General features: G+C 45.8%; 2 protein-coding genes across 5 annotated transcripts in view; one reads left to right on the plus strand and one right to left on the minus strand.

The window, feature by feature from the left end:
* The first annotated feature begins 1,199 nt into the window (after positions 1-1,199).
* Positions 1,200-5,481, plus strand: rhbdd3 (rhomboid domain containing 3). The gene is made up of 5 exons (XM_006640456.3): positions 1,200-1,709; positions 2,081-2,470; positions 2,891-3,014; positions 3,388-3,648; positions 5,036-5,481. Exons 1-5 carry the CDS (start codon positions 1,547-1,549, stop codon positions 5,202-5,204), a joined length of 1,107 nt encoding a protein of 368 aa, XP_006640519.2. The 5' UTR covers positions 1,200-1,546; the 3' UTR covers positions 5,205-5,481.
* A 1,396-nt stretch (positions 5,482-6,877) lies between these two features.
* emid1 (EMI domain containing 1) overlaps positions 6,878-27,068 on the minus strand; it is a 100,535-nt gene continuing 80,344 nt past the window's right edge. The window contains exons 8-16 of one of the 4 annotated variants that reach the window (XM_069182092.1): positions 26,602-26,709; positions 22,921-23,070; positions 19,375-19,473; positions 19,200-19,261; positions 18,466-18,528; positions 17,485-17,529; positions 17,098-17,142; positions 9,915-10,005; positions 6,878-8,413 (exon numbers count right to left, since the gene is read on the minus strand). In XM_069182092.1, the coding sequence (XP_069038193.1) occupies positions 8,280-8,413; positions 9,915-10,005; positions 17,098-17,142; positions 17,485-17,529; positions 18,466-18,528; positions 19,200-19,261; positions 19,375-19,473; positions 22,921-23,070; positions 26,602-26,709 (797 nt within the window). In that variant the 3' untranslated portion in view covers positions 6,878-8,279. Of the gene's footprint in view, positions 8,414-9,914; positions 10,006-10,885; positions 10,971-11,992; positions 15,895-17,097; positions 17,143-17,484; positions 17,530-18,465; positions 18,529-19,199; positions 19,262-19,374; positions 19,474-22,920; positions 23,071-26,601; positions 26,710-27,068 lie in introns of those variants that run through there. The other 3 variants (XM_069182093.1, XM_069182095.1, XM_069182094.1) reach the window with 3 other exon arrangements.

Below are 27,068 nucleotides of genomic sequence, written 5' to 3' on the forward strand. Positions count from 1 at the left end.
TCAACACAGAGCAATCCTGCCCTGCGAGTAATTATTTTAATCTGAGACTCACGGTGCTCTTTGTGCACATCTTGTAGATGGAGGACAAGGTTAGTCATATATTTTTGACTGGTACGCCTTGCAGAATTGGTTCTCACACAGAATTCTCATTCAATAACCTTTTTTACCAACAGGTGAGTGGAGTTCCCATGGGCACCAGAATGGGACCCCGCTATGCCAATATTTTTGTCGGCTGGGTAGAAGATTGTCTCTTCGCTTCCTACACTGGCTATGTCCCTGACCTCTGCAAGCGATACATTGATGACTGCGTCGGTGCTGCCACATGCTCCAACGATCAGCTTGAGTTCTTCCTGCATCATTTCACCAACTTCCACCCGTCCCTCAAATATACAGTTAACATATCTTCCTCTACTCTTTCGTTTCTAGACATCAACTTCTCCGTCAACTACCCCCGACTCTCCACTTCGGTTTATTACAAACCCACAGATTCACACGGCTATCTCCTGTACAGCTCATTTCACCCCAAACACACTAAAAACTCTCTTCCCTTTTCACAGTTCCTTCGGCTACGATGATTATGCAGCGACGACACCGACTTCCAGAACCAAGCCCTCAAAATGTGCTCCTTTTTCATCAGCAGAGGATATCCCAGCAGTGTGATTGACGGGGCCCTCGCCCGAGCCAAAAACACCCCTCAGACCATCAGCTCAATCAGGAACCCCCGCCGTAACAACCGCATACCTTTGTGCTTCCCTACCGCCCCGACACTGTCTATCCCCAAGACCATTAGCAACAACTTTTCCAGCCTACAGGATGATCCCTCCATTGGGGCCCTCTTTTCTGACCACCCATCATCTCGTATCGCTGACCACCTAATCTGCGCAACCTTCTTGTTCACAGCTCCCTTGACTGCCCTCAGCACCCATCCACACCAGGCACTTTCCCCTGCAACTGAGCTGTCTGTCCCCTCCTCTCTCCCAGCTCTTGTTCTCCTGCTACATTACCTCTGCCTACTGCCCTGTCGTTCTCACACCTGAAGAAGGCTCCACGGCCGAAACGTTGTGTGTTTTCTTTCTTCTCTATTCAGCATGGAATAAACCTATTACTTGTTCAATTGCAACCTACGCGTGCTGGCGCAGCTACCCTCCTGAACTACTCTTGACTTTTACTTGTGTTCATCGGATAACAAGCTCGTCAGGTCTAGTGTTCAGTTTTGTGATGGTCCCTAACTCTAGGATGTGCGGTTCGGGGAAGTTTAGTACTTTTTCCTAATATGCTTCGTCGTGGCTGAAATGAAATAGGGTTTTATTTGTAAATTATGGGTTGACAATGCGGTGGTTCACTAAACCTTCAGAGAGAGTCCTGAATATCGCAGACACGGTATTGCACGAACCATTTATTGAACTCGACTGTTTCAGTTTCGACGAAATTGGTGGTGAGGGGACTCTTAGCCGGTGAAAGCCTTCAGGTGTTGATTTCATACTGAAAGTAAGGCGGGGGAAGAGGCACCTGGCGCTTGACAGAATGGGCGGACAGATGACTTGCGATGCTTAGCCGGTTCCCCTCGTTCTGGTCTCGGCTTGGGTCGAACCGGTCCGGGTTTCCAGCCGGCACCGCCGGGTTGCTCGGTGCCGTACTGGTTACTTGGCTCAGCGGAGCGTACGACACTCTGTACCTCGACTCGGAAAAAGTGTTACCTGGATTGCAAGGTGAGTCCGCCCAGGGGTGCATTCGTGCAGCAGGCGGTAGGTACAGGCGCACCTGCACCGTTCTCTTTCACAGGAACACGAGGGTGTCTCCTGCCTAGCAGCTGCTGAGGAAATTAAATATAGAATTAATATATAAAATACTAGATCTATCATTACAGCATACATTTCTATATAAATCTAAACAAATAACGGAAGGGTTGTTTTAGGTTTTTAGATGTAACTGCATGTAGCAATAGATGGGTTTTGATAACACACAGCAAGTGTAGGAAACAATATACGTTTTCTTAATGATCTTGGAAGAGTTATCCCACAGTCTACCCTGCCAGCGGGACCTGGCGTTAACTCCCTTTGTCCGTTGCTTTGTCTTGGAGTTCACCGCCTGTGGACCTACGCCTTCTGCCACCAGGACCCTGCGGCCCTGCTCCTCAGCAGCGCCGCCCTGCTGGCGCTGGGGCCGGCGCAGGAGCGGCGCTGGGGCAGCGCGTGCTTCCTGGCCCTGTCCCTGCTCTCCTGCTGCCTGCCGGCCCTGCTGTACTGTGTCCTGGCGCGGCTGGGGGCCGGCGGGGCGGGGCGGGTGGGCGGCTACTCGCCGGTCCACTTCGCCATGCTGGCTGCCCAGTGCCGCCTGGGCCAGCAGGGACGAGCCCGTCGCTGGCTCCCGGCCTGGGCCCTGCCCTGGGCTCTCCTGGCCGGCAGCTGCTTGCTGGTGCCGGCCTCCCTCGCCCTGCTCCACCTGTGCGCGGTCTGCGTGGGATTCAGTTGTATCCTTGTGGGAATCTGCTGCTCTGCCCCTCGTGGAGCAGGCTTGTACACGGCCCTTCTTTAAGACTTTATTTCCACAGTGCTTATTTTGCACCATTATTGCTGTTCTCCAGATTTTAAAGAGCCGTGATCTTTGCTTAAGACTCTTTTTCACTGCGGATGTTACAGATCCCGGATGTCACCCATCTGTCCATTTTCCAAGCTCTTTATCCAGTCCAGGGCCACAGGGGAGCCGGAGCCGATCCCAGCAAGCAGCGGGACGGCAGACTGTTATACCAGTCGGTTGCTCCCTACTGGCTGACACTTTGTACCACAGAACTGAATCTGACTGGCTGGCCCAAAACCCTGTAACCTGTGAGGAAAAATCATTAACAAATGAAAGTCTGTGATACTTGATTTCCTTCACTGTGGACTCTCAGATAGCTCGGCCTTTCTCAAGTGGCTGCAGAAAGGAGAAGACCATCTCTGTCGTCTTCTCCCACGCAGGGCCTTTGTGCTTTCCTCTTATAGAGACAGTCTTCCCGTGAGCTGCACGGGTCAAAGGTAGGAACGACTGAAGCCCAGGGTGCGAAACACTCTGTAAGGAACCCTGCATGTGTCTGCATCTCCTCTTGGGAGCTGGTCGGTCATTTTGAGGTTGGACGCTGCTGAGCATGACAAGGTGAATCTGAGACATCTGTGCACCCAAAGAAGATGGATCTTCTCATAAAATACTAATAACTTAGATTCACAGCCGGTGCTCCACTCTACGTTTAATACATTAGACCGTAGAGAGCTCAGATAATCAGGTTGAATACTGACGTTACTTCATTCTTCCTTCTCCCTGGGTTTCTTTGACCTGGGGAGACAGTAAGGGTTGGGTTGTGTCATGGAATCCAGCCCTTATTCCAATTGTGTCGTGACGCATGTGTTACAGACCTGATCCGTGGGCAGAGCCGTCCTCTGCCAGGCAGCTGGAGCCCTTGCAGAGGTCCCAGTGGGAGGAGTATGACATGCGGCCTGAGCCCTGGAAATCCCAGGAACCTGACTGGGCAGCAGGAGAGGTGCCGGCTGTCTCCGAGGTCCAGCTCTTGGAAGAGCAGCTGCTGAGAGCAGGGATCCTGGCCTCTCTGCAGGACGCTCCTGAGGGATCCGTCGAGAAACTGGAGCTGCCCAAATCTTCAGTGTCATCTCTGCGGTGAGTCACCGAAACCTGTGTTCTGGGAACGCAGAGGTCAGTGCCCTTCTGACACGCAGGGCTAATGCTAAAGGAAACTACCCCAGTTTTTTACATTCTGGTCTAATCTGCATAGGTAATCCTCAACCCCAGAGTACTGGTTTGAAGTGTGTAGTGGTCGTTTTTATTGAAAGAGGTTGACTCGGTAATTCACCAATCAAATTAAATAAGGTCACGTATGTAAAAGAACTGAAACCAAAACAGATGAGGTTGTGTGGAAAGAAGTCTGAACTTGAACATGCTAGTTTGCACAAAAAAATACCCTACGTCCAGGGTTGTCAGTGTGCATGAAACAGGTCAAACACAGGAATATTTAGAGACTGCAGTCCTGTCTGTCACAGGTCATGTCATATTCATGCAGGTGGAATTAACATATGTCTTGGGTTTTCAAGAACAGTGGAGTACCACTGCTATGGTTGTGAAGTGCAGTGCTTTAGGTGGCAGCTAAGTTAATGGTCAAGAGTGAGAAAGTTCTAAGTAGGTCAGTGTAGCATTTAAAAACTCGAAGGAAAAGGAATAGAAACCAGAAGATACTGTGAGCCTTAAGGTTTTGTGACTCATGTTTTGGAATTAGCATTCTGTGAAAAAATGTTATATCTGAGTCATATTTGGAGGCTTTGTGCTTCCATTGGGGATTTAGATGCGTTCTCTTTGATATAGGGCCTAATGGAGATATTCTCTTGGTGTTGGTATGTGGACATGTTTGTGTTTTTCCTTTGAGTCCGACCGTAAAAATGACATTTTGCTAAATGCATGGTTTTCTTGTCTGTTGTCTCGGAAACAAGCCGTGTGTTATACCTAAATACTTTCTTAAAAGACATGTTTGTGAGGGAGGCATGGTGGTGCAGTCTTTAGCATTGCTGCCTCGCAGTGCTGGGGCCCTGGGGTCAGTTTCTGGGGTGCTGTCTGCGTGGAGTCTGTATGTTCCCACTGTGTTCCCATGGGTTTTCTTCGGGAGCTCAGGTTTCCTCCCACAGTCCCAAGACATGCTGGTGGGGTAATTGGCTTCTGGGGAAATTGGTACAGGTGTTGGTGTCAGGGCACAAGCTGCCCTGCGATGGACTGGGGTCCTGTCCAGGGTGTACCCCGACAGTTGCTTGCTGGCTCCCCTGCGACCCCGAATTTGATGAAGCAGTTAGAAAATGAATGGATGAAAACGTTTTGCGTTGCGTCTAGACGCAAGATCACCTCTCACTTTGGAGTTCTGTGCTTTGTTCTTTCTCAGACAAAAGATATCTTCTAGGTCTTGTGTTTAGCACAACGAGGCACCCAGATCCCAAAGCTCTCGCCGCGGTCGTGGAAAATCCTTCAGAGCCACTTCAGCTGCCGCCTGCCACTTGTCTTGCAGGTTGCAGCAGCTGGAGAGAATGGGCTTCCCCACAGAGAAAGCTGTGGTGGCTCTGGCAGCCTCCGGGAAGCTAGATGGCGCTATTTCCCTCCTGATCGACGACGGGGTGGGAGAGGAAGCCGTGGTCACTTCCAAAGGGAGGACGCCTTCGGCACAGTGGACTGGCTGACCTCTCGGAGTCGGGAGCCCCCTCCGATCTTGGCCACCTGTACACCCCTTTCAGGTGACTTTTATTGTGGTCGTGAAGATTAGAAGTCAACATTGGACTGAGCTCTGCTCTAAGATAGCAGTGTGATTCACCCTGGATTTGTGCCGATTTCAAACCTGGTTTGCAGAGTTAAATGCATTTTTATGTTGAAGTGAATTTCGGCATACAGATCCATTGTTTTGCAAGTGATTCCTGTACCTTCTCATGTACTGCACAGAATAAATTAATACTAAATTAATGTTATGGCAAGATTCTGAATGGGTTCTGCTTTCCAGTACTGGTTTAGGGAAAACATTGTCCAAAAAAATTGTCATGAGTTTTGTTTGAGATTTTAGTAGTTTTTCAGTCAGCACAAGCAACAGCAGATTGATGATACTTCTTGTCAGTCCATGAAAAGAAAGCTTGATTATAATGCCTTTAGACTGTATTCCACCTTTTTACAGTTAAGCAGCTAAAAAAAATACACATTTTTGCTTAATTTATGAGGGATTGAAGCTAAAATCATTCCGTTATGAATGCTGCTCCACCTTCTAATCTGTTAAAGAAATACATGATTTTGGATTAAACCGCACTGTAGTACAGCCTTTTGTGGTTAAATTGAGCCAGAATAGAAAGATCTCTTAAATTAATGCTTTTTTGCAGGTGTAATGGTGGCGAGATCTTTACAATTACAGTTAACCTTTCTCCAGTGAGAACAATTTGACTATGCACTGTTGGTGCATAAAGGCGTACTCTAGAATCCAACACTCCTGCACCCCTCACACCCTCCTCTCTCCGTCTCGTGTGCGCTGTTACCATGTGACGTTCAGTGCGGACATGATGCCTTGTTGGACCGTTTTGGTTCTTTTGTTCTGGTTCATATCCTTCCAAAGCAGCGTAACATCAAAATGCAGATGAAAATGGGAGTCGCAGGGGAGCCGGAGCCTATCCCAGCAAGCAACGGGTGCGTGGCAGGGTACACCCCGGATGGGACACCAGTCCATCGCAGGGCACACACACTCCCACCAGGGCCAATTAGTCTATGGACTGTGTGGAGGAAAGTGGAGCGCCGGAAGGAAACCCATGTGAACATGGGGAGAACACGCAAACTCCACACAGACAGAGCCTTAAAGAGGCAGTATTGCCAAGCACCATGCCACTGTGCCACCTGTACAATGTAGAACTTGCTTTTTTGTGGTACGAGCTTACAGGATTTGGTTCCTTGCAAAGCTCTCCTAAATCAGCCACCATTTCATTTGCACCTGGAACGTTTCAGGTGACTTTTAACCACATGTCACACTTTACACTGACATGGTTCAGAAGTTATCCGGTCAGTTTAATGTAGAGAGAAGTCCTCCCACAGATGTCCAACATTTACAAGATTTTAGTCACCAGCTACATTTCTTTAGTTTCGAGCAGCAGAGAGGCAAAAAAAACCCTGCAAACACCAAGTGGCCAAGTGATTTTGATTAAGGACCAGCTTGACAATCAGAGATTCATCTATTGGAGGGATTCAGTTTACTTTTATTTTTGCTGTGGCCCCAATTCTAATCAAGTGATGATTGTACTCTTTAGTCAACAAAGGTCACACATTCCTGGTCTTTCAGGATGCAATATTTGTTTTCATGGTACACATGCAAAAGAGGAGTTTAGGCTCATGGGGCAAAAATAACATCTTTAATTTCCAACAATCATTCCATTTCCAGCAATGGGTTTTGGATTACATGGGTACAGAACGTTGTGAATGATTTTGAAAAAAAAAACACTAAAAAATACACATGGTAGTAAAATGTTAAGGGGAATCAAGGTGACAAGTTAAAAAATGCTAAGGATTATTTTTAAATAATACACAAAACAGTTTTATTTCAATAAAAAAATCAAAGAGGTTTAATGACTTGCAAATCAAACTAAAAAAAACTTTACTAGTGGTACTAATTACAAAGATATTCACGTAGCAAAATCATGTTCTCTTCCCATCATAAGGTAACAAATGAAGGACTTCTGTAAATAGACTGCCATAGGTGAGCAATGCAGGAACTTTAAGTTCTATGTGAAGAACACTATCTTCCCCAGCAAGAAAATAATGCCCCCATCTTTATAAACATCCAACCAGGGGGACACATTGGAGTCTCTGTATAAAAGCAGGTAACAGCTTGTCCTGACTGTTTACTGTGCGGAGAGGCAGGAGTCCTTTTCCATTGGGGAGCCTTCAGGAGGGCTGGTTACTGCTCAGGACTGAATGCTTATTGCATCCTGTACCAGCAGATGTTCCAGAGGAGATCTGATTTCTGTGATTGAAGCAACCGGCTGCTGAGCAAAAACCACATCCCTGTGTATCTCTCCAGCTGCTTGGGATAAACTTACGGGTTAAGAGCATGGGATTAAGGGTTGTCCGAAGGGAATAAAGCGTTTTGTAAATAAGAGCAAGCAGCCCAGGAGAGCAGCACTCTATGTTGTTCAACTTGCAGCAACAGGGTTTCTTTCGTAGAGCAGTCGGGAGAAAAAAAAACATGCTTGCATATTTTCTAGTTCCATTTTTTCCTGCAGTGCCCCCACGTTTCAGAATCAACGACAAATGTTTTCTCTTTCACAGCTATATCCCGAAAAGGTATTCGCTCCAGTCAGGAATTTGCATTGAACTTCCTATAGTATTTGTGAGTCGGTTGCTTGTTGTTCTTGGATTATGGTTCGAAAGTTGAACAGGGAATTGTTTTTTTATCTGCAGATTGTGCATTGCTAATTGAATTGTTTCAGGTCATCCACAGCACAGCATTTGCAGTTTGCCTGGCATTTTTAAAATGTTTAAGCCGTTTTTATGTCGTAAAGAGCCGTGCTTGTCTGTAGGGGTAGAAAGAGGTGCAAGTGAACTCATTGTATTATCAGCGAGCACCAGAAAGCTTTCCCCAAGGTGCCCTAAGCCTGCCAGCAGCACTAGGCAGCAAGCTGAGTGAATCCCATTGTCCATGAGCTTGGAGAGGAACTTGGCAGTGATGTGTGCCAGTGGGGTCCGGATGATCTTTCAGGTGGTATACTGTCCAGGACGTTTGGCACCCGGGATCATTTTTCCTCTTCGGCCTCCCGGGATAATGTTGAAGAGAGGGCCTGGTAGGCAGAGATCTTGGAACGTTTATCCCGGTAGAAGCCAGGAAGCGGGGTACCATATTGGCCCTCACCCGACCCAACGTCCGGTTCTGTTGAAGAAACAAGACCTTGACTGTGCTGTAATGTGGTGCCAAGAAAGGCAGCCACCAGCACTCTGAATTACAGGAAAGACGGGCTTGTGGCCATAAGCTTCTACAGTATCTTAGATCTCTAGCCAAGCCTTACCTAATCTAACAAAGTGAGCTCAAATTAAAGTTGACGATGCATTACATGAACAATGATTAGTTGATTACTAATATGTTGATCATCCTGACTTTCATTGTGAAGCCACCAATTGTATGTAACCATAATTATATTCATATATACGATACGAATGCCAAAAAAGGTTTCCAGCAGTGTCATTTCCAACTGTGTTTTTAATTTTTCTCCAACAGTTTCAGGGTGGATGAACGCAACAAAGCAACTAAACCAAACACAGATGCACGAGTTTGCTTTGAGAAATGGCGTTCGGTTCAGTAAACATTAGGTGGTGAATAATGAAGCTGACAAGGTCTTTATGGAAATGGTTGCTATGTCACACAGACAGCAGGTGAAGTGAAGGCTAGCTACAAACCTTGCTGCATTACTGCGTGGTCAGAATGCTTTGGAAATGCCAACAATAATTAAGCTTCACATGCTTATGTGTTCGAAAAGATCAGAAGATGAAACGTTGTTGAACGATTGGGTGTGGATCGCCGAAGGGCCAGTGTGTGGTATGCCAGAGGGATTCAATACTTTCTTCCCTTACCCCACCACAGCAGAAGACCATGGAGAAGGCAGACAGCACAGGCCCACATTCCCCAGAAGCTCAGTTCATAGCAGTCGGTCACTTGGATCGGGTACCAAAAACATCTGGCCAGATGATGATCTTAGAGGATGGCTATTCCCTCGTAGGGTGCAACTCGGAAGTACAACTCCAAATTGCCAATCCGAAATACATTTCTGATTCGGGGCAAGACAAACTGTAACTGCCCCTTTTTTGATTTACCCAGCTGATGAAGGTCAATTGACTAAGAACTGAGTATGTGTTGGAAATAGCACATTTAGGAAATAGAAGCAGTGCCAGCGCCCTACCCCCATATAAAAAAGACCTTAAACACCACTTGGTTGTCTTTTCAGAGTGCAGGCTGAACCCTAGAGTGCAGCCATTTCTGGTTCAAGCCTGGCCTATGTCATCAGCTGACTTCTGGAAACGCCCAGGCAGTGGTGGGGGTGGGCTTGGTTGAGACGGTCAAGGTGGCAGGAACCCTAGACCTTTGAGTGTCTGCGAGCTGGCAGTGCTAGCAGTGAGAGATGCATCTCTCCTCCAGTCGATGCTGAATCTCTCCTGTCGGCTCCTGTGGAGCTCAGGGCACAACACAAGGGGCAGCAGCCTGGTAGCGGGAGTCTTGAACAAAGGCGCATGCAGTCCTCGACACCCCCCACAGGCTGACGCTGGTGCCGAAATGAAAGACGACTGGCGATGCCAAATTGGGGGGAAAGTATAAAATTGAAAAGAATTGTCAATTCTAAATTTGAGGAAAAAAAACCAAAGGGAGTAAGTAAGGTTACCTGGCCAGATGATGGCTTCCAGTAATGTCACCCTCCGAGCCAGAAGCTCAAGATCAGCTTGCATGTCTTGGAACATCTGCAAGCTAAAGGCCTATTGGAGATCGAAAACAGTGACAGGGATGGGAGGCGAAGGCAAGGGGACCGCAAGCCCTTACCTGAGACCTCGGGTGCCCAGCCAGTGAAGGCAAGAATGAGGACAGACCTTCTCCCACATGAAACCAGTGTGAAAATCCACCTCTGCCAAAGCCCTCAGCTGTCACACCAGACCTTGGAAAGGCAGCGCACGAGCGCTGCTGTGGCAGTGTGCTGCTGTGCACACTCGTTGGCGTTGTTGTTGTGTTTTTACGATACGTGTTAAACGCTTTGGAAAAGTACCAAAGGGAAACCGAGAAACCTGAGTCTTAGGGCTGTGTTTGCACATGTCATGAGGCAAGACTGGCCGGGTCCTGTAATTGACCCGTCCCCAAGGCGGCTAAGGAACTGAAAGGAATTGCTGTGGAACCCAGCTGCTGTGCTTGATCCCTAAACACGCTGCTACTCACAGACAGGTCAAGTGAGGAGAGCGAGGAGGGACCAGAAAGAGGAACAGGTGCTTCAGGGCACGTTTGCTTTTCATGCTGGAGCCAGGACTGCCAGCTCCTTCTTGGAATATTGCATTCTCTCCCGGAAGCGGGTGGAATCAATCCGGGAGAAAGGCATAGGGCACGATTTTAATGTAAAGGGGGCACTTGCCCATCCTCTACCCAGCCCCAGGGGTTGCCGCTGGGCAGAACTGGCAGTCCCGGCTGGCCCAGTGTGAGGCCGCTGCCATCAGCCCTGTCCTTCGGCACGGAGGAGCCTGGTGCCCTCGGCGAAGGCTTTGACCAGGTGGATTTCCACAGGGGCGGAAGGACGCAGCAGCTAGCACCCTGCAGGAAAGAGAAAAGGTCCCACCTGACCACAGCTGATGCCTGACTGCTGCCCCTACTCACCATGGATACCAATCATAGTCTCAAGGATTAAAACCCTCTCGGCTAAAATCTTCAGCGCCTCCCGGATTTGGTGTATCCCGTCCCCCTGTGGAAAATAGATACAGCTGTCAAGGTGTAGGGCACAGCCAGAGCTCGCCGCAGTGCTTGGGCTTCGGCAGTTAGAGGGTTAACTCGCCATACCAGCCCGCCCCTCCCCGAGACCGGCCATGCGCTGAGCGAAGGCAGGGTTGCAGCATGCTCATGACGTCAAGTCTCCAGCCCCTAAAACAAAACACCCCTTTGCATTCCCCCCTGCAGCTCCGAACCTGGCGTCAAGCGGCAGACCAAGGCAAGGCATTCGGAGCCCGGCACCGCGTGCCGCTGAGCTGCGACATCACTCTGCAGAACGAGTCTCCCCAGCTCCTTCGGGGTACAGGGTACAGGCGGTCCGGTGCAAGGGTCTGTGGCGGGGTGGTATCCAAGCGGGTCAGGGGAGCGTTTCGCTCACTACAGAATTTTGCTGTATGCAGAGCTGGTGACAGCAGGTGATCTGTCTCCCCATCCGCGTGGGATGTGGGAAGTGATACAGATTTTTAAGAATGCCTTGCTCATGGTACCGTTTGACTTGCATTCTTAGGGAATGCACACACAACAAAGCCCTTTTGATCAAGAGATAATACAGTCTCCTCCCCAGTAAACAGAAGTTTGGGTGCAACACCGTCATCACCTGCCTTACACCAGAAAGAATCTTACTTCATCCTATTTCCTAAACATCTGAACAGGTTTATCGTGTTTTCCCACTTGATTTCCTAACCACCACTCTCGATTAATTCAATAAACTCTCTGTTTAACGGACTGTGCTTTCGCAGACATTGGATTTAACAGACAAAACCTGCTAAAGGGGAATTTTGTCAAATCAGAAATGCTGGACTTTCCCTGAATTAACGGTAGGTGAATGGCTTACCATGGATGTTGTGTTTTGAATGCTTTGATGAATTTTATACAGTATATTTATGGGTCATGAAATAAAGAGATGGTATATTTACGATAAAAAGACACATGAACAATTAACATTGACTATGTTAATTGAAAATGTTAAAAAATAAAAAATGGAGCATATAAGAATGTATATCTTCTCTTGTATAAATATTTAACATTATTTAACATTTTTTAACATGTATTCAGCAATAACAGACATCCCTTTCCCCTATTATTCTGTTTAACTAAGGTTTTAGTGTGTTTTAAGAAACCAAACTCATTTGGTGACAAATACCTTTCATAGTTTGGCTGTACTGGCTTTGTTATTAGTTATATTTTGTTATAATATTTTTGGCTGTACTGGCTTTGTTATATTTATTGACCTGGTGATTGGATTGTTATTAATCAGGTTATTGATCTGGTGTTTATGGGAAGGAGAGACATGGTGGCGCAGTGGTCAGCAGTGCTGGGATCCTGGGTTCAGTTCCAGGGGTGCTGTCTGTGTGGAGCTTGTATGTTCTTCCCGTGTTCACGTGGGTTAGAAGGTGTTTGGATGGATAGTCTTGGTAAAATACATGTATGCTGCAGATGCCCCTTCCAGATCATTTTCTGAATACCAGCAAGTGTATCCTAGCTATCTTAGGTTCTACTAAAGCAACAAACCCTCCTACAGCTGCTGTCACTCTGGGCGCCATGTAGGGCTGCCATTCAATAGGCTTCTCCTTTCCTGTGTGGACTAAACTCCAGTGAAAGGAGCTGCCGTATCATCTCTTCCCCTAAGGGCTTTTTTTGTTAAGCATTCCTTTAAAACAAACAAAACAAACATACATACAGTAACAAGTCAGAAACACATCCATTTGCTTTCCTTCAGATGACGCAAACCAATAGTGTTAAGAGTGAATTACACAGGCCACAGTGATTTGTTTTTTTCTGGGGCGGGGGATTTTCAGTCAAAGGCCACCCCTTATTTGGGGAAAAAAAGGAATTCAAGCAAAGCTCTCTGAAAGTGCTTTAGTCCATTCTTGTAATTGAAGTTACTCCTTTGAAATCTGTTATTGACAGACCCCATGGTCAGTAAGCACTGCCTGTGGTTTAATTACTTGATCATGCCTGTTGGACAACTCAAGATTTGGACAGGCAGATTTATGAAGCAGGCAAGCCTTGGTGGAGCTTTCCAGCCATTCCCTTCCTCGGTTCCTCGTGCAACTGGGAGTCTGATGCGCTAATGTGACAGAGATCCTGCATTCAAACGCTGCATTTTCATGAGTCTAGAATGTGCTCTCCACTCAGACTGACACAGCAGAAGCTTGTATACTGCACTGAGAAAGACTCTCAGTCTGCTCCACAGTCTGAGAGCTGTGTTGGCGCTTGGCACTGAAAGTGCAGTAAAAAGTATAGTAACAACGTGACCACCACTGTGAAAACGGGGTGGCAGACTGGTGTATCTCCTGTGGACGTCGACGTATTTGGTATTAATAGGTAATGTCAGGGGTGGCCTTTCACTATGCTTAGTTAGGCAATCAAATATAGAGCTGAAAGAGAGAGTTGTTCAAGGCTCAGACCTATGAGCAGAGAAGACAATGGGATGAAGACCTTAATCATGTTTCATTTAAAGCAAAATGTACAGTATGGAATCATGCTTATCAGTATGTTCTGCAATATGAATTAATTGGAAAAACAATGCTTTGATTTAAGAATCCATGTAGGCTTATAACTGTTGCCATCTATTCAACTGCAGCTCAGTCACAGCGTGTGTTTCATGAATTACAGATTACACTGATCACAATATCTAGCTTCCTCTGTGGCAGAGTGCTACAGTTGTGTCCACTAACCTTTATTTATGAAGGACTACTGAGAAACAAATATGAATTCCTATAGTGAGAGGTGCTACTTATGGTGAAAGGTCTTTATCCATTTTCACTTTCTGTGGTCTTGGACACAGAAGATCAGAACAGAGCCCATGCTTTCTGGTTAGCTTGACAGAGACAGGCTCTTGTTCCACACCAGGCCACTTCTGCTTCTGGAGCAGGGCAGTTTCTCTCAGGGTGGGTTAGTACTGGAGCATGCACGCATTCATTGGGGACTCTGGAGGATAGCTGTATCCATTCACCTGCAGCCCACCCCACCCAAGACCAACCAACACCATCTCCACACACATGGCGCATGTGGCATATACAGTCTTACTGCTCCCTTAAGGACTGGCAGGGACTGGTCAGCTGAGTGAAAAAAACCTTCGAAGCGTAACTTAAAACAAACAAAAGCGTAACTTTTGGCAATGCGTGAAACAAAACGTAAAATACTTTTGATATATACGACGGGTTTGTTTTAATTTTAGTTGACTATTTAATACGAGCTACAGAGTATCATGCACAATCTTTCCCGTGCTGTACCAGCAGACCAGAGGTCAGCAACATTCAGCAATTTTGGCTTATTTAGATTTTGTATCAGTTGTCGCAAGTGACAGTTCAACCACAGATTAAAATGAGTTAATGAGGGGGGTGTGCTTCAAAAGCTGTTATCCATTAATTTTATGATGCAGATATCTAGGTGACAGTGCCTGATTCTTCCTTAGACCAAGTCTGTTGACATTAAAATAAGCAGCTTTGACATGAAGGTGATGCATCTGTGACAAAAAACAAGGCATCGTATGGAACAGGCACAAACACATGGCAGCTGGAGCTGGTGATATATTCAAGGCCTGATGCTGGCTGTCATGCAGAATGGCTGATATTTATAATGCAGGCCAAGCAAATGCTGAGCACAGATTGGAAAATCTTCTGCGGAGACGGTTTTGCCAATTTTAAAACGCTACGACCCTCTGAAATAGCGGTGTGCTACGTGACACTTGTACGAAACGGTAAATTATACAAATCTTTCTTTCCCTGCTTTGACCGTGGTGAGGGTCGTTACCTTCCACTAGATGGTGGTATATCATCTCATGGTGGTATATCACTGCTATTCCTTGGGAATGTGCAGTGTCAAAACTGAACCAGGTCTTCATCAGATTGCTCATAGAAGAATCAAGCAAGCAGTGATAAAAACAACAGCTCAATATGCTTTTGCAGTGGCCGTGATAGTTCTAATGAGTATGGATGAAGACAGAGCAGAGGTTTCCTTGGCCCCTAACCTCTGCTGGGTAATCTTCTATACCCTCTGGAAATTTGCACCAGGAACACATCTGTAAAACTGGAGGGTATCACTACATCTTTCCCTTTTTGTATGCAGATGTATATGCCAGATGCTGAGGCCCAGAAAGTGACTGTGAATGGTAGCCATGGAAACAGTTTCTTGCAGAGTGAGACGGATGGGATTGAGGGTCAAACAGAACATTACTGAAGGGCAGCAACCAACAACAGCCCAGGCGTCCCAAAAATTCCTAATGACACACTGTGACATTCAGCTATCACAACAGCAGCATTCAGACTTGTGTAACCACAGCTACACATAGGAGACTTCATTCTATGTGACCATTTGATGTGGTATAGCATGTAATTGAAGTCTTATTTGTGTCATTTGGATTTATTGGCAGAGTGAAGTCATTTTCTTCTCTCGAAAAGCTTCACAGAATCATTGAACTGTGTTATTCCTCAGCAGCACAGCTCAATGTGGTTTTTCAAATGGCTTCACTTACACTGCCCTAGCTGATACAAAATCCTTTAATTCACACTGATATCATTGTACCACACAGTCACTGACATACTGTAATTGCTGGCTCCCTTTATTAATCAGTATAGTATTAATCAGTAATTAACTGTAATCACTGCTGTTTATTAAAGAATGCTCATTTCACAGTGAGCTTATTGAACACACAGTATGTGCTGAAGATTTTGAGAGAATAAACTGATATAACACACAGGCAGTGCTTTGTGTTTGACATGATGAGAAATGCAAATGTCAAAAATATTTGAGCTACTTAGTTTTACATTTGAAACTAAGGCTTTCATTTAAAAAATGGAAAAGTCAACTGTAAGGAATAAGAAAAGGTTTTCTTTCACACTGTTTTGCTTCATAACTTTAAATTCAGATGTGTTATATAACAGCATCATTGAAAACTACAGGTGGCAATGATATCAGTGGGAGTCAAAGGATTATGCATTGAAAAGTAATGAGAGCAAGAGAGCATATTTGTTCCCAATTTGCAAGTGTTGTGAGAAAGAAAGAGAAGAAGAAAGAGAGCAAGTTAATTTGGAAACAACTTTGAATTTCTAATTTATTGAATATATAGATTTTCCTATATCAAGAGTAAACCAGTTACAATTAGTAAGAAAAAAACAAATTAAAACTGAGCCTTAGCTCTGAAATGCAGCACAACCAGAATGTGAAGTCAAAGTATCCATGAGGATACCAGAACGACATAAGTCAGCAATTGTATTGCCTGTAAATCTGAGTTCTGAAAATACACAATAGTATCATTTTAAAGAAGATCCACAACACTCCGTTAGCACTTGGTCATTCTTACAAGCAAAGTCTATACAGCCTTTATAGATAAATACAATGAATTTCCCAGACTGCAAGCCACACATGCAATATTCCCATGTGACGATCTGGAATATGTGCAAAACCTGGCTGTGTGAAAGTGATCTACCTGTGGTGAAGTGACAGGTGAGATACTGGGATACAGGGTGCTTGTACTGTAGGGACTAAGACGCAAGATGGCACAACTGTGTGACATAGGCACGCAGATCAATAGGGATTGTGAAAGCAAAGTGGAACAGTATATCACTATCTGTAAATGTTTTGTTGACTGTTTCTGCTTTAATTTGCTGTAATCTGAATTTCTTAAGACAATTCTGCCTCTAAACTGGCTGGACATCTCTTGACCTCAGGGGCTCAGCTCAGTATCACAGTATCACTGTTTTACAGCGGTGGAGGAAGAGTGTGACGGTGTGAGAGACCAAAGTGTCTCAGTGGTGGAGGAAGAGTGTGGCAGTGTGAGAGACCACAGTGTCTCAGTGGTGGAGGAAGAGTGTGGTGGTGTGAGAGACTGCAGTGTCTCAGTGGTGGAGGAAGAGTGTGGTGGTGTGAGAGACTGCAGTGTCTCAGTGGTGGAGGAAGAGTGTGATGGTGTGAGAGACTGCAGTGTCTCAGTGGTGGAGGAAGAGTGTGGTGGTGTGAGAGACTGCAGTCTCTCAGTGGTGGAGGAAGAGTGGTGGTGTGAGAGACTGCAGTGTCTCAGTGGTGGAGGAAGAGTGTGATGGTGTGAGAGACTGCAGTCTCTCAGTGGTGGAAGAAGAGTGTGGCAGTGTGAGTCTTACCGGCAGGCCTTTCTCTCCTGGCTCCCCTCTAGGTCCTGGGTCCCCCTGTAGGAATGGAGGGAAACCACATTTCTGTTCTGTTCGACTTCACAACATGTCCAGTGTAATCATACTGGGACCAGCACAGGAGGAGAGATGCAGGCATCTGTATATTGTAAATTGATGAACTGTCAGCCTGATCAGCGGTGGGAATTCTGAATCTCTGATGCTTACAGAGGTGCAATGCTTAAAGACTAACATCTCAAGTGTCCCAGTGATTAAAGGGTACCCATGCTGTAAAGGAAATGGAAACCAGGGCCTTCTTCTGTTACCCCCTCTGGTTACTCCGGTACAGTTAAGGAGTCGAATTGTCACCTCACAGATGAAAGAGTGCAGGCAGAATCTTACCGGCTCCCCTCTGAAGCCTCTCTCTCCTGGATACCCAAGTGGTCCCTGGAAATTTGAGTAAAAGAATTTCAAGAGATATATCATAAAGTCCAGAATTTGTAACAGAACCACAAAAGATTGTCTGTCATGCTCCATTGTTACTGCTGACACGTGATGTTCTACTAGCGTTTATGTCTGAATTACAGTACACTGTGCCAGAGCGCTTGATTGGATGTCACCCCCTGGTTCTGAATGATGATTATACTTACGATTACAGCAATCTAAAACAATTGCTATCCGTTTCAGCCTGAAAGGTCGCCATTGAAAGGTAGCAGGTTATTTTTTTCACTGCACTGAATGTCTTGTTTGGATGTGCGTGGTCAGAGACAGAAAATTAAGATAAAACATGCACCCTGTGGTAGTTTTCCACACTGTGAGCTTCCAGAGCTCAGAACAGCTGTCAGACCCTTGAGTCCGAACACCGTTGTCTCACACAACAGATTGGACTATGGCTGGTGACATCACCGATCCTGAACTCCTCGGGGTTTTGTAGCCCTTGAAATAAGACATGTTCCTTATTTATTACTTGTAAGTTTACATGCTTCATGGATGTCCTGCCACATATAAACTAGTACAGGAGCAAGTGAGAATGCACACAATACCTTACAACACGGTCTTGGAACAGTAACATTGCACCTTGTGGCCGGAGAAAAGTGTTGGTACTATAAAGAAGCAGCCCAGTTCAAGGTAGAGGGCCTCATCAACCTTCGCCATCTCTACAAGCCTGGGGCATTGTTCCTAGACTGGTGCTGGTCATCCCTGGCTCATGGATTACATGCCATTGTAGGGTGCAGAAATAACTTATTATTGAAGATCTCTGCAGCACCTACATTAATTTACCAATTAGGGGCCAGTGAAGTACTTAGCCTGCAGGAAGGTTCAAAGTCCTGCAATGAAACGGAGTTCAGACGCCAAGACGTTGAGCACCCCTGTACTACTTACTCTGTCCCCTTTGTCGCCTTTAGGGCCTGCTGGCCCCTGGAGTCCAGGCGTCCCTGGCTGGCCCTAAGGAGACACAAAGATATGGAAGAGGGAAGAGCTTCTCAGGGTCAGGGGGAGACACCATGGCTTCAGGGGGTGTGCTGAACAACATTGCTGCTGAATGGGGTTAAACTCTTAAATCTAAAGAATTAGGGTCTGCTAACTGTAAACTGCAGAGCGATCTCAATCTTACAGAGAAATGTCAGCTTTTCATCTGTCCTCAAGATGGAAGAGCCTGCTGTTCCTTCTTATTTGGAAGTAAGGGGTTCAAACATGAAACCAAAGCAACATTGTTACTTTTTCAGCAGGGGTTTTGAGAATTCACACAAATCCCTCTTATTCCCATTCTTATGCGTACAACCCAAACACAGTATGATATGTTAGACACGATGAGTCTGGGGTTTACCTTAACAAAGAGAGAGAAAATTCATCCAGATAATTGTCCAGTCAGCCAATTAAAAAAAGCTGCCAGTCCCTTCTGAACAGAAAGCACTAATTTAAGAGTATTATTGTTTTGCAGAAAAGTTCAGTTGCAGAGCAGATCTTGAGGGAGGCAGGTGGCTGAGGTCCCTGCTGCGCGCAGGGATGACGTCACCGCGCCCGAACGAGCTCCGCTACACTACAGGCAGCAATCCCAACTGCCTCCCTTCTCCAGCCCTGCCCCCAAAACCGTGAGCCCCTCAGCCAGCACTTACGTTCTGCCCCGGAAGCCCAGGAGGCCCGGGTGGTCCCGCCGGGCCCTGGGGACCTGGGGGTCCTGCAACACAAGGGAAGAAAGAGATTAGGAAAACATCCAGGTCCCAGGATGTCAAGATGTTATCGGGAAGGACAACAGACTGCAAATGGGGCGCCCCCCACAGGCTGACTGACCTGCGGGTCCTGGTGGTCCTGGTGACCCCTCTGGGCCTCGCGCAGGGGTGCCCCGGGAGTCCAGAAAGGAGTTTGACAGCAGGGAGTCACTGGTGTCGCCTGGGGAGTCAAAAACACGGGGCAGCAGTGAGACAGGTGCCCCCTGTTCCAGCTCTGACAACAGGGCACCTGGGCTGCTGCGGGAGGTGGGCTTGATCCGGCTGGTTTTTACTCCACAGCAAAGCTTTAAAACTCTTTTACAGGCGGCCCACGATCGAAGTCGTACGCTACAGGACGTTTTGCACTGACATCGCTGATGAATTAAGGAAGTTGACGTAAAAAACCGCTACACGTATATCAGCAGAGCATATGAGCAGATAAAGACAGAAGAGGTGAGGAGTGGCCCCCTGTCTGTGCAGTCTTCAGGCCAAACTTTGTCAATGTAAAACACACATAGAAAGCAAACGCAACTCCTTGTGCCACCACTGGATGGCAGTGTTCACTAACAGCCTGCTCTGCTATTACTATTACTGCAGGGCAACAGCAGTGTGGAGGTGACAAAATATATTTTTTACCTTTATTATTTAATTATGGTTTTACATCACCACAACAGCATATGGACTACAATAAAATTTTACGTACACCACAATTATTATGGCATTATGCAGGTATGCTACACATACAGTGAATGTAATACATGTACAGTATATAATTGAGGTTCTTACAGTTCCTGCCTTGTAGCTCCCAGGTTTGACTTTGGCGTTAGGTGTCTGTCTTGCATTCGTCTCTCCTCCCCATGTTTGAGAGGGTTTTTGCTGGCTACTGTGGGCTCTTCCCACCTCACGTAGACATGCTGCTGAGGTTTAATTGGCGTCTCTAAATAGTTTGGTCTGCTGTCCTGTCCTGTGATGCACTGTCCCATTCAGCAGGACAGCACTCATGTGCTTACAGAAACTACATAGCAGCACTAACTAAAATGACTTAAAAGTACTAAATACAGAACTGAAGTGTTATTTTTTCAAACATGAAAGGGATCGTTTTGTGGTGTGTCAGCGTGGTACTCACATAATGAGTGAAAGTTAAAAACCCAAAGAATATCATGTCAGGATTTTCCACTAAGAAGTGCATCATCTGGTTTTTGGCTCAAGAAGTCAACACGACCTCAATGTTCAGAGAAGAAGGGACTACTACACATTTCATTCACACAAAGCCGTTCCTCATTTCTACAGTGGACACAAGTGGATACATTATATACAGTGGCTCCAATGGCTTTTCTGTGTGCATGGCGTTCAAATACTTACAGTGTATTGTACATATTTGAGGGTCTGTACAAATATGAGCTATTACTTCTCTGCCATGGCTTTAAATGTTAAAATCCCTTAAAAATAAAATGTGCTTGCTGGGTGACAGGGATATATTTTATGACGAGTGCAAGTTAAAGTTTAAAATCAAACGGCTGTGGCTCATGTTTAATGCAGAAAACAACAGCTACAAAGTGAGTACAAATTTCGGTATTAGAGCAATATGGGGAGAGAAGGGGTGTGTGAAAGAGACAGACGAGGAGAGAAGGAAGCAGAGATGGAGGGGGAGAGAGAGACAGAGAAAGACCAGTTTTGCAGTTTTCACCAGCGAGAGCCCTGTGTTTACACCGCAACCATAAAACACCGCAGTTATACAACGTCTCTCGGGGATGGGCCTCATAGATAATCCCTGTCAGCAAGTCAAGCATCCTTGAACTCCCTCTCCTTTAATGTGAAACTAGTTCACATTTCCTGCCTTGACTGCTATCAATAGTCCTGGAATTAATATAGCATTTCAGGCAGGGTTAATGGGGAGCCTGAGTCGGAGTGGTCCTGGGCGAAGGACCACAGCAAACACAAGCAATGTGTCTCCTGATGGAGCACTCACTGCACCTGGGGATGCAGGAGGCTGGGGTCACGACACGTCTGGAAACCCAGGACACTGGTCGTGTCTTAGTCTTAGCAGGCTGGGAAGCTGCAGGAAGGCTGCAGCTCAAACAATCAGGAAGAACTTAGCGGAGGAGACACAGACGACACTGACGTCTCAGCAGGTCACAGGTAAAGCTACAGAGGTCACTGCCGCATGACGGGCTGGTGGGCTGAGCTCACCCAATCCTGCTGGCACTCAGATTGCACTCTGGTGTTTGGGCAGTCCCGGAAACAGTCATCTAATGACAAAGCCCAGATCCAAACCACTAACCGTAGGACAATATTGCCTCATAAGTACTGTTCACACCACTCTGCAACACTGAATTTTTTTTAAACAGTTTGGCTTGGACCATATTCAGGAGAAAAATGCAGCACAGTGCTTTGGTATGTACTGCAGTGAAATTTAATCTTAATAAAAAAATATTCTGAGTCCGCCCACAGTACAAAGACACCCCATCTGACAGCACTAATGCAATCCAAAACAATGTAGTGTTCATAGTGCCACTGCCTTTCTCAGACTCCCACTGACTACAAAAGCACTTCAGCTGTGAGATTCTCAGAAACACATTCCCAGATGATTCAAAATTGCACTCGAGTCACTCCTAGCAGCAGGTGGAAAGAGATCCAACACTACAATAAAAGGGAAACTCTATCTTAGCCCAGGATGGTCGGTGTTTTCTTAAGGAAGCCCGCTACAAACTCCATTCTCAGTTTCACAGTTCAAGCTAGCAGCTTCCCAGGAATGATAACAACTGGAAACCTCAGCATCTGAAATCTCTTTCACGTGAAGATAAATCTCAGAACCGGTCAGTAATAGTCCCTGGCGCACTGATTGTGACCACAGAAAAACCATCCTGAGCTCTTGATGCCCTTTTAGCCTTGTACAGCTGTTGACTTCCGAACATCTGGAAGTCATTGAGAAATGGAAGATGTGTATATTAAAAAATGTTTCATCCATAGATGGCCTGCTACACTGTGTGTGATATCTGTCAAGCCATTTGATTTACAAACAAAATAAGAGCCCTTGTTTTTTCCTACTCTGTGTATTTATGTTTGCAAAATAAGATGTTTATTTTTTACCAAAACATCATACATATCTCCTCCATGCCCTGTAGTTATACAGTTACTCTATCACACAATAAACATTCTTACACGAATTTCCTTTTGATTTGTTGTACTGCACAAGCCCGTTTGTATAGACTGTGTAAATAACTGTGTACAAAAACAAAACTGAAGTGAACTGAGTCTTTACTGTTTTTAAAGGTAGATGGGAGACGGGATGTCAGAGTCTTCTCTCCATTCTGAGGAGAGCTACAGTAGGAAGGCAACATTTCCGCTAGAAAGCACCGCCGGAGACGGACCACCCATCTCCGGGACCAGACAGGACAGCGCAGTCTTCCTTTCTCGTCAGTCCCTGGCAGCCTGTTAGAAAGGTGCCCGGTTGGGACAAACTGTAATTCCTGTTTGTGTGTTAGGCCGAGAACATCTGCTGTGTGCGGAGGCAGTGTCCCCTGGAGAAGGCCTGGTGAACTGGCCCACACCGCCTCCTGCAGCTGAGGCAGGCAGCGCAGGAAGTGCCCAGGCGAAAGGGAGCGCGCCAGCGGGGAGGATGGCTTACTGTGGTCTCCAAGGTACCCGGGGTCAGATATCCTGGCATGAGCTGGAGGCCCGGGGGGGCCGGGGGGGCCGGGAGGCCCAGGCGGCCCTGGGGAACCATGAAAGCCCCTCTCCCCCGGAAGGCCTGGCGGGCCCTGGGGTCCCTGGATTCCTGGGACAGAGACAGAGAGTGAGACAGGCCGGGACGGACAGCGGGGCTGGACACCAGGTGACAAACCTCCTGGAAGAGCAGCCGCACAGTGGACAGAACCCCCAGCCACCTTCTACATCCAATAAACACACTGTCTCACGCCTGATAATGAGTGAAAGTTAAAAACCGAAAGAAAACCACGTCAGGGCTTTCCATTAAGAAATGCAACATCTGGTTTTTGGATCAAGAAGTCAACGCGAACTCACAAGGTTCAGAGAACAAGGGACTACTACACATTTCATTCCCACAAAGCCGTTCCATATTCCTACAGAGCACACACGTGGAAACGACAACTTCCAGATCATGGCCTGTTCTCGTCTGTTACCGTCATTCAATCCTTGTCTCATCACCACAAAAGTGGGCTTAATGAAAGGATAACAGAGCCTCAGAAATATACAAAGTACAGAATAAGGCTGACACAAGATTAGCTTCAGTATGTCTTCAGCAAGCAGGACCTGATGCTGATCTACTGTTCACACCACAGGAACAGAAATACAGTGGAAAATTAAGGCTTTCCACAGTATACTACCAGTTCGAAATATTGAGCATTTAGCACATGCAAAATAAGTAATATTTGTGACAGACATCTCATAGTTTTTCTTGTCATCATCGTTATCTGAAGAGTTAAGAGAAGTTGTTAATTGCTTCAACAATGAACTGATTTAGGTTAGACACAGCTGAGCTGGAAGAACTGTAAAGTTGTAAACATATTGGCCCACTAGGATCAGGACTGGATACCCATGCTCTGAATTGAGCAGTGGTTGATGACATTCTGTGGCTAAAAGATACTAGCTGGAAATGGTAAAATTCTGGGATGCTGTTGCTCATTCAGACAAGGCTTGATTCCCCCCCTGATTTCTGATTTTACATTTGCTTTTGGACTCAGTTGATCATTCTTCAACCGGACAGGACACGTGACAGTTGAGACAAAACATAGTTTTCCTTCACTTGTCAAAATGCAAATGGAGAGCAAATGTTGGCTTAATTGAATAGTACACAAAATCATCATCACCATTACCACAGAATTTTTTCAATTGCTTAGTGGACTTCGATGACTGTAAATTAGTTTTTTTTTATTAATAGTGATCTGGAGTCTAAACAGATGCAATAAAGTATAGAGTTTCAGATTCTGCTGATGCCAAGATTTAATGAGTAGGATGAAAAACACAGGCAGGAGGCAAATAATACAGCTCTTTAACATAAGATAACTGGAGAAAACAGTATGTTGTGTGTTTTTTTTTTGAAGGGGGTTGCCTGGAATTGCTAATATCAACAGCAGAGACAGCCCAGTCACAGTCTACTGTTGGTCCATATTAAAAGGAAGAGTGTGTAAAGGCAATCCATTTAAATAGCTCCGAGGAGAACTGGAAAAGCTCAATTTAACACTCTATAATACTGGATGATATTAGCAGCGCTCGTGTGCAATAAATGAAATGTAGCTCCTTTCAGTAACCTGAGGAAGCAATAATTTACACAGAGTTGTGCCAACACTGCCTGTGGCTGGCAAGAATCTCACATTTCCCTCTTTAACTGCTACCTTCAATTAAGACTGAAAAGAATGAAATAATCAAGAAAGTGGTGAGAATGATTTGTTTTACCAACAGGATAAAACAAACTGGCCTAAGGTGAAACTCCAACTCCTACGTCACTCTTCCTAAACTTCTGAACTTGTATAATGTGTCAGCTTGTTTAAAGTGTTTTAAGAAAGTATGTTATATCTCGTCGCTGCTGGTGCACTGTGGGACGAGTTCTTACTGACACAGCAGATGGCCACACCTCTACTCACCAGTGACATCTGACAGGAGACCTGGACCACCTGGAGGCACTTTTACACTCACGCCCACTTCAGGTGGCTCAGGATATTTAAGGGCTGTTCTGACACTGCTCTGGGCTCTGCCATAGAGTTCTATCATCACCTCTCTGATTCTCAAGTTCCTAGCTTTTGTTCTTGCATTGGATTCTCGACCTTGCTTTGCTCTCAACTATGGATTCTCCCTGTGACACGCTAACCTGGCTTCCTGGTTTTAACCTTGCTTCACTGGACATTGCCTTCGGATTTCCTTTGTGCTTTGATTTCCCTGTTCTGGCCTGTCTGCTTTGCCTACTCACATTGCGCTTGCCTGGTATTATAATTATCTGAGAATCAATCTGTTATTTATTCTTTGTCTTATTTGTTTATAAAAGAACAATTTTGTGGTGCACATTAGGTTTAAACAATTTCATTAGTAAGGAAGCAAAAACAAAAGCGTTTTACTCCTTTTACTTATTTTATCTAGAGGTCCTTTGGGAATAATATATAACACATGCATTCATTATTAAAAAGGAAATGCAGGGCCTTAAAGTAATTACATCGTTAGATTATAATTCGAGAAAAGGCTGCAGTTTGTACAAGTGATCTCAGCCTCAGAGAAAGAGCACAAGGCACTCCTTTAAGGACTAACAAAAAACACAAAAGAAACAGGTGCTCCAGGAATGTGCTGTTTTCTTCATTGTTATGGGAAAACAGCAATGCTATGCAGGAGGGAGTTTCTATTTTGGGGTATGGTGGCAGGTCAGACTGCCTTTCCTTTTGTTTTGTGCTCACTGTCACAGCCCACCGGAAACTAGGATTTGATCCTGGGAAGGTAATTAAAAAAAACAAAAAGGGTAATTTACAACTGTCCTTGATAACAATACCCTGTCCAATCATTGACATACCTGTCTTAGTTATGTCCAAGAACAGTTAATCCTCAGCTAGCCCTGAGTATGGCACCAGGAGTTTTATAATGAACAGAAAAGAAGGGATAAGGGTTATTGCTCTGAACACCCCACCCTCTATTCCTGATTCACATACACATACTGGAACTGACACACCTGGGCAGTGAGGAAAGAGGAAATGAATTTTTATCTATGAGGTTTCTCAAGGTATATTCTCCTGCGGTTGTTGCAGGACAAGGGGTCCTGATGCAGTGATTGGTGGCCACAGGGTTGACTGGGGCAGATAGCTGATTTCCTCATTCAGGAAACAGATGCCCATTACACCATCTTTCAGGAAAGACACTCTGGTCATGATCTGTCTGTAACACTCTGTTGTTACCCTTGAGAAATCACAGGTACTAACTGATTCCAAACTGTACTTGAATTAACCATTTGGGTTTGGGTTTTGTACATGTTGTGGGAGCTCATTTCAATTGTATTTGTATTTCAACTTGTATATAAATTGAAAGAGGTGCAAAGTTCTGTGATCAAATTATTGTATTAATTTCTTTATATAACAAGATAGGAAAATCAAATATTAATTCTAGTTTATAGAGACAGATTGGAGACTGATTTATACAGAAGCCAAGGAGAGGTCTGAGAACCTTGCTTGAAGGTACAACAGCAGTATCACGTCAAGGATTTGAACATGCAACCCTCAAGTGGAGCTAATTCCTCCACTTGAGAGCCCCTGGTGTACAAGCGAAGAGGGGCATTGAAATAAATGAGCCCTGGGAAGGAAAGGGCTGCACTCACCTGGAGGCCCGGGGATGCCTCTCGATCCCGGGGCTCCTGCAGGGCCCCTCACCCCTGCCTCGCCCCTTGGCCCACTGGGGCCAGGCAGACCTCTGGACCCCGGCAGCCCTGAGCAGTACAGAGGAGAAAGGGAGGATTCAGACTGCAAACCTGAGCAGCCATTGGAATACAGTGATCACCAGATTAAAGCACATGGTTTCTGTAAATACAGATATGTGTAGGAGCATAAAGATATGCATGGGAGACTGGAAGGCTAAGGGAGACAATTAAAACTTAAGTTTAAAAATCAGTTGTGTTTTATTTATTGCTGCTTAGGTTCTGAAACAGTTTTTGACCTTTGCAGCAGCAATGGAGTGGTCAAAGCACTAACAGTACATTCACAGCTTTAGTATAAGAAAAGCGAACTCCTCTTGGGCCACAGAAGTAGGGCTCAAGCCTCAGCCAGGCTGCACCCTTCAATCCCAGTG

The sequence above is a fragment of the Lepisosteus oculatus genome, chromosome 22 (assembly GCF_040954835.1).
Source record: "Lepisosteus oculatus isolate fLepOcu1 chromosome 22, fLepOcu1.hap2, whole genome shotgun sequence".
NCBI lineage: Eukaryota > Metazoa > Chordata > Actinopteri > Semionotiformes > Lepisosteidae > Lepisosteus > Lepisosteus oculatus.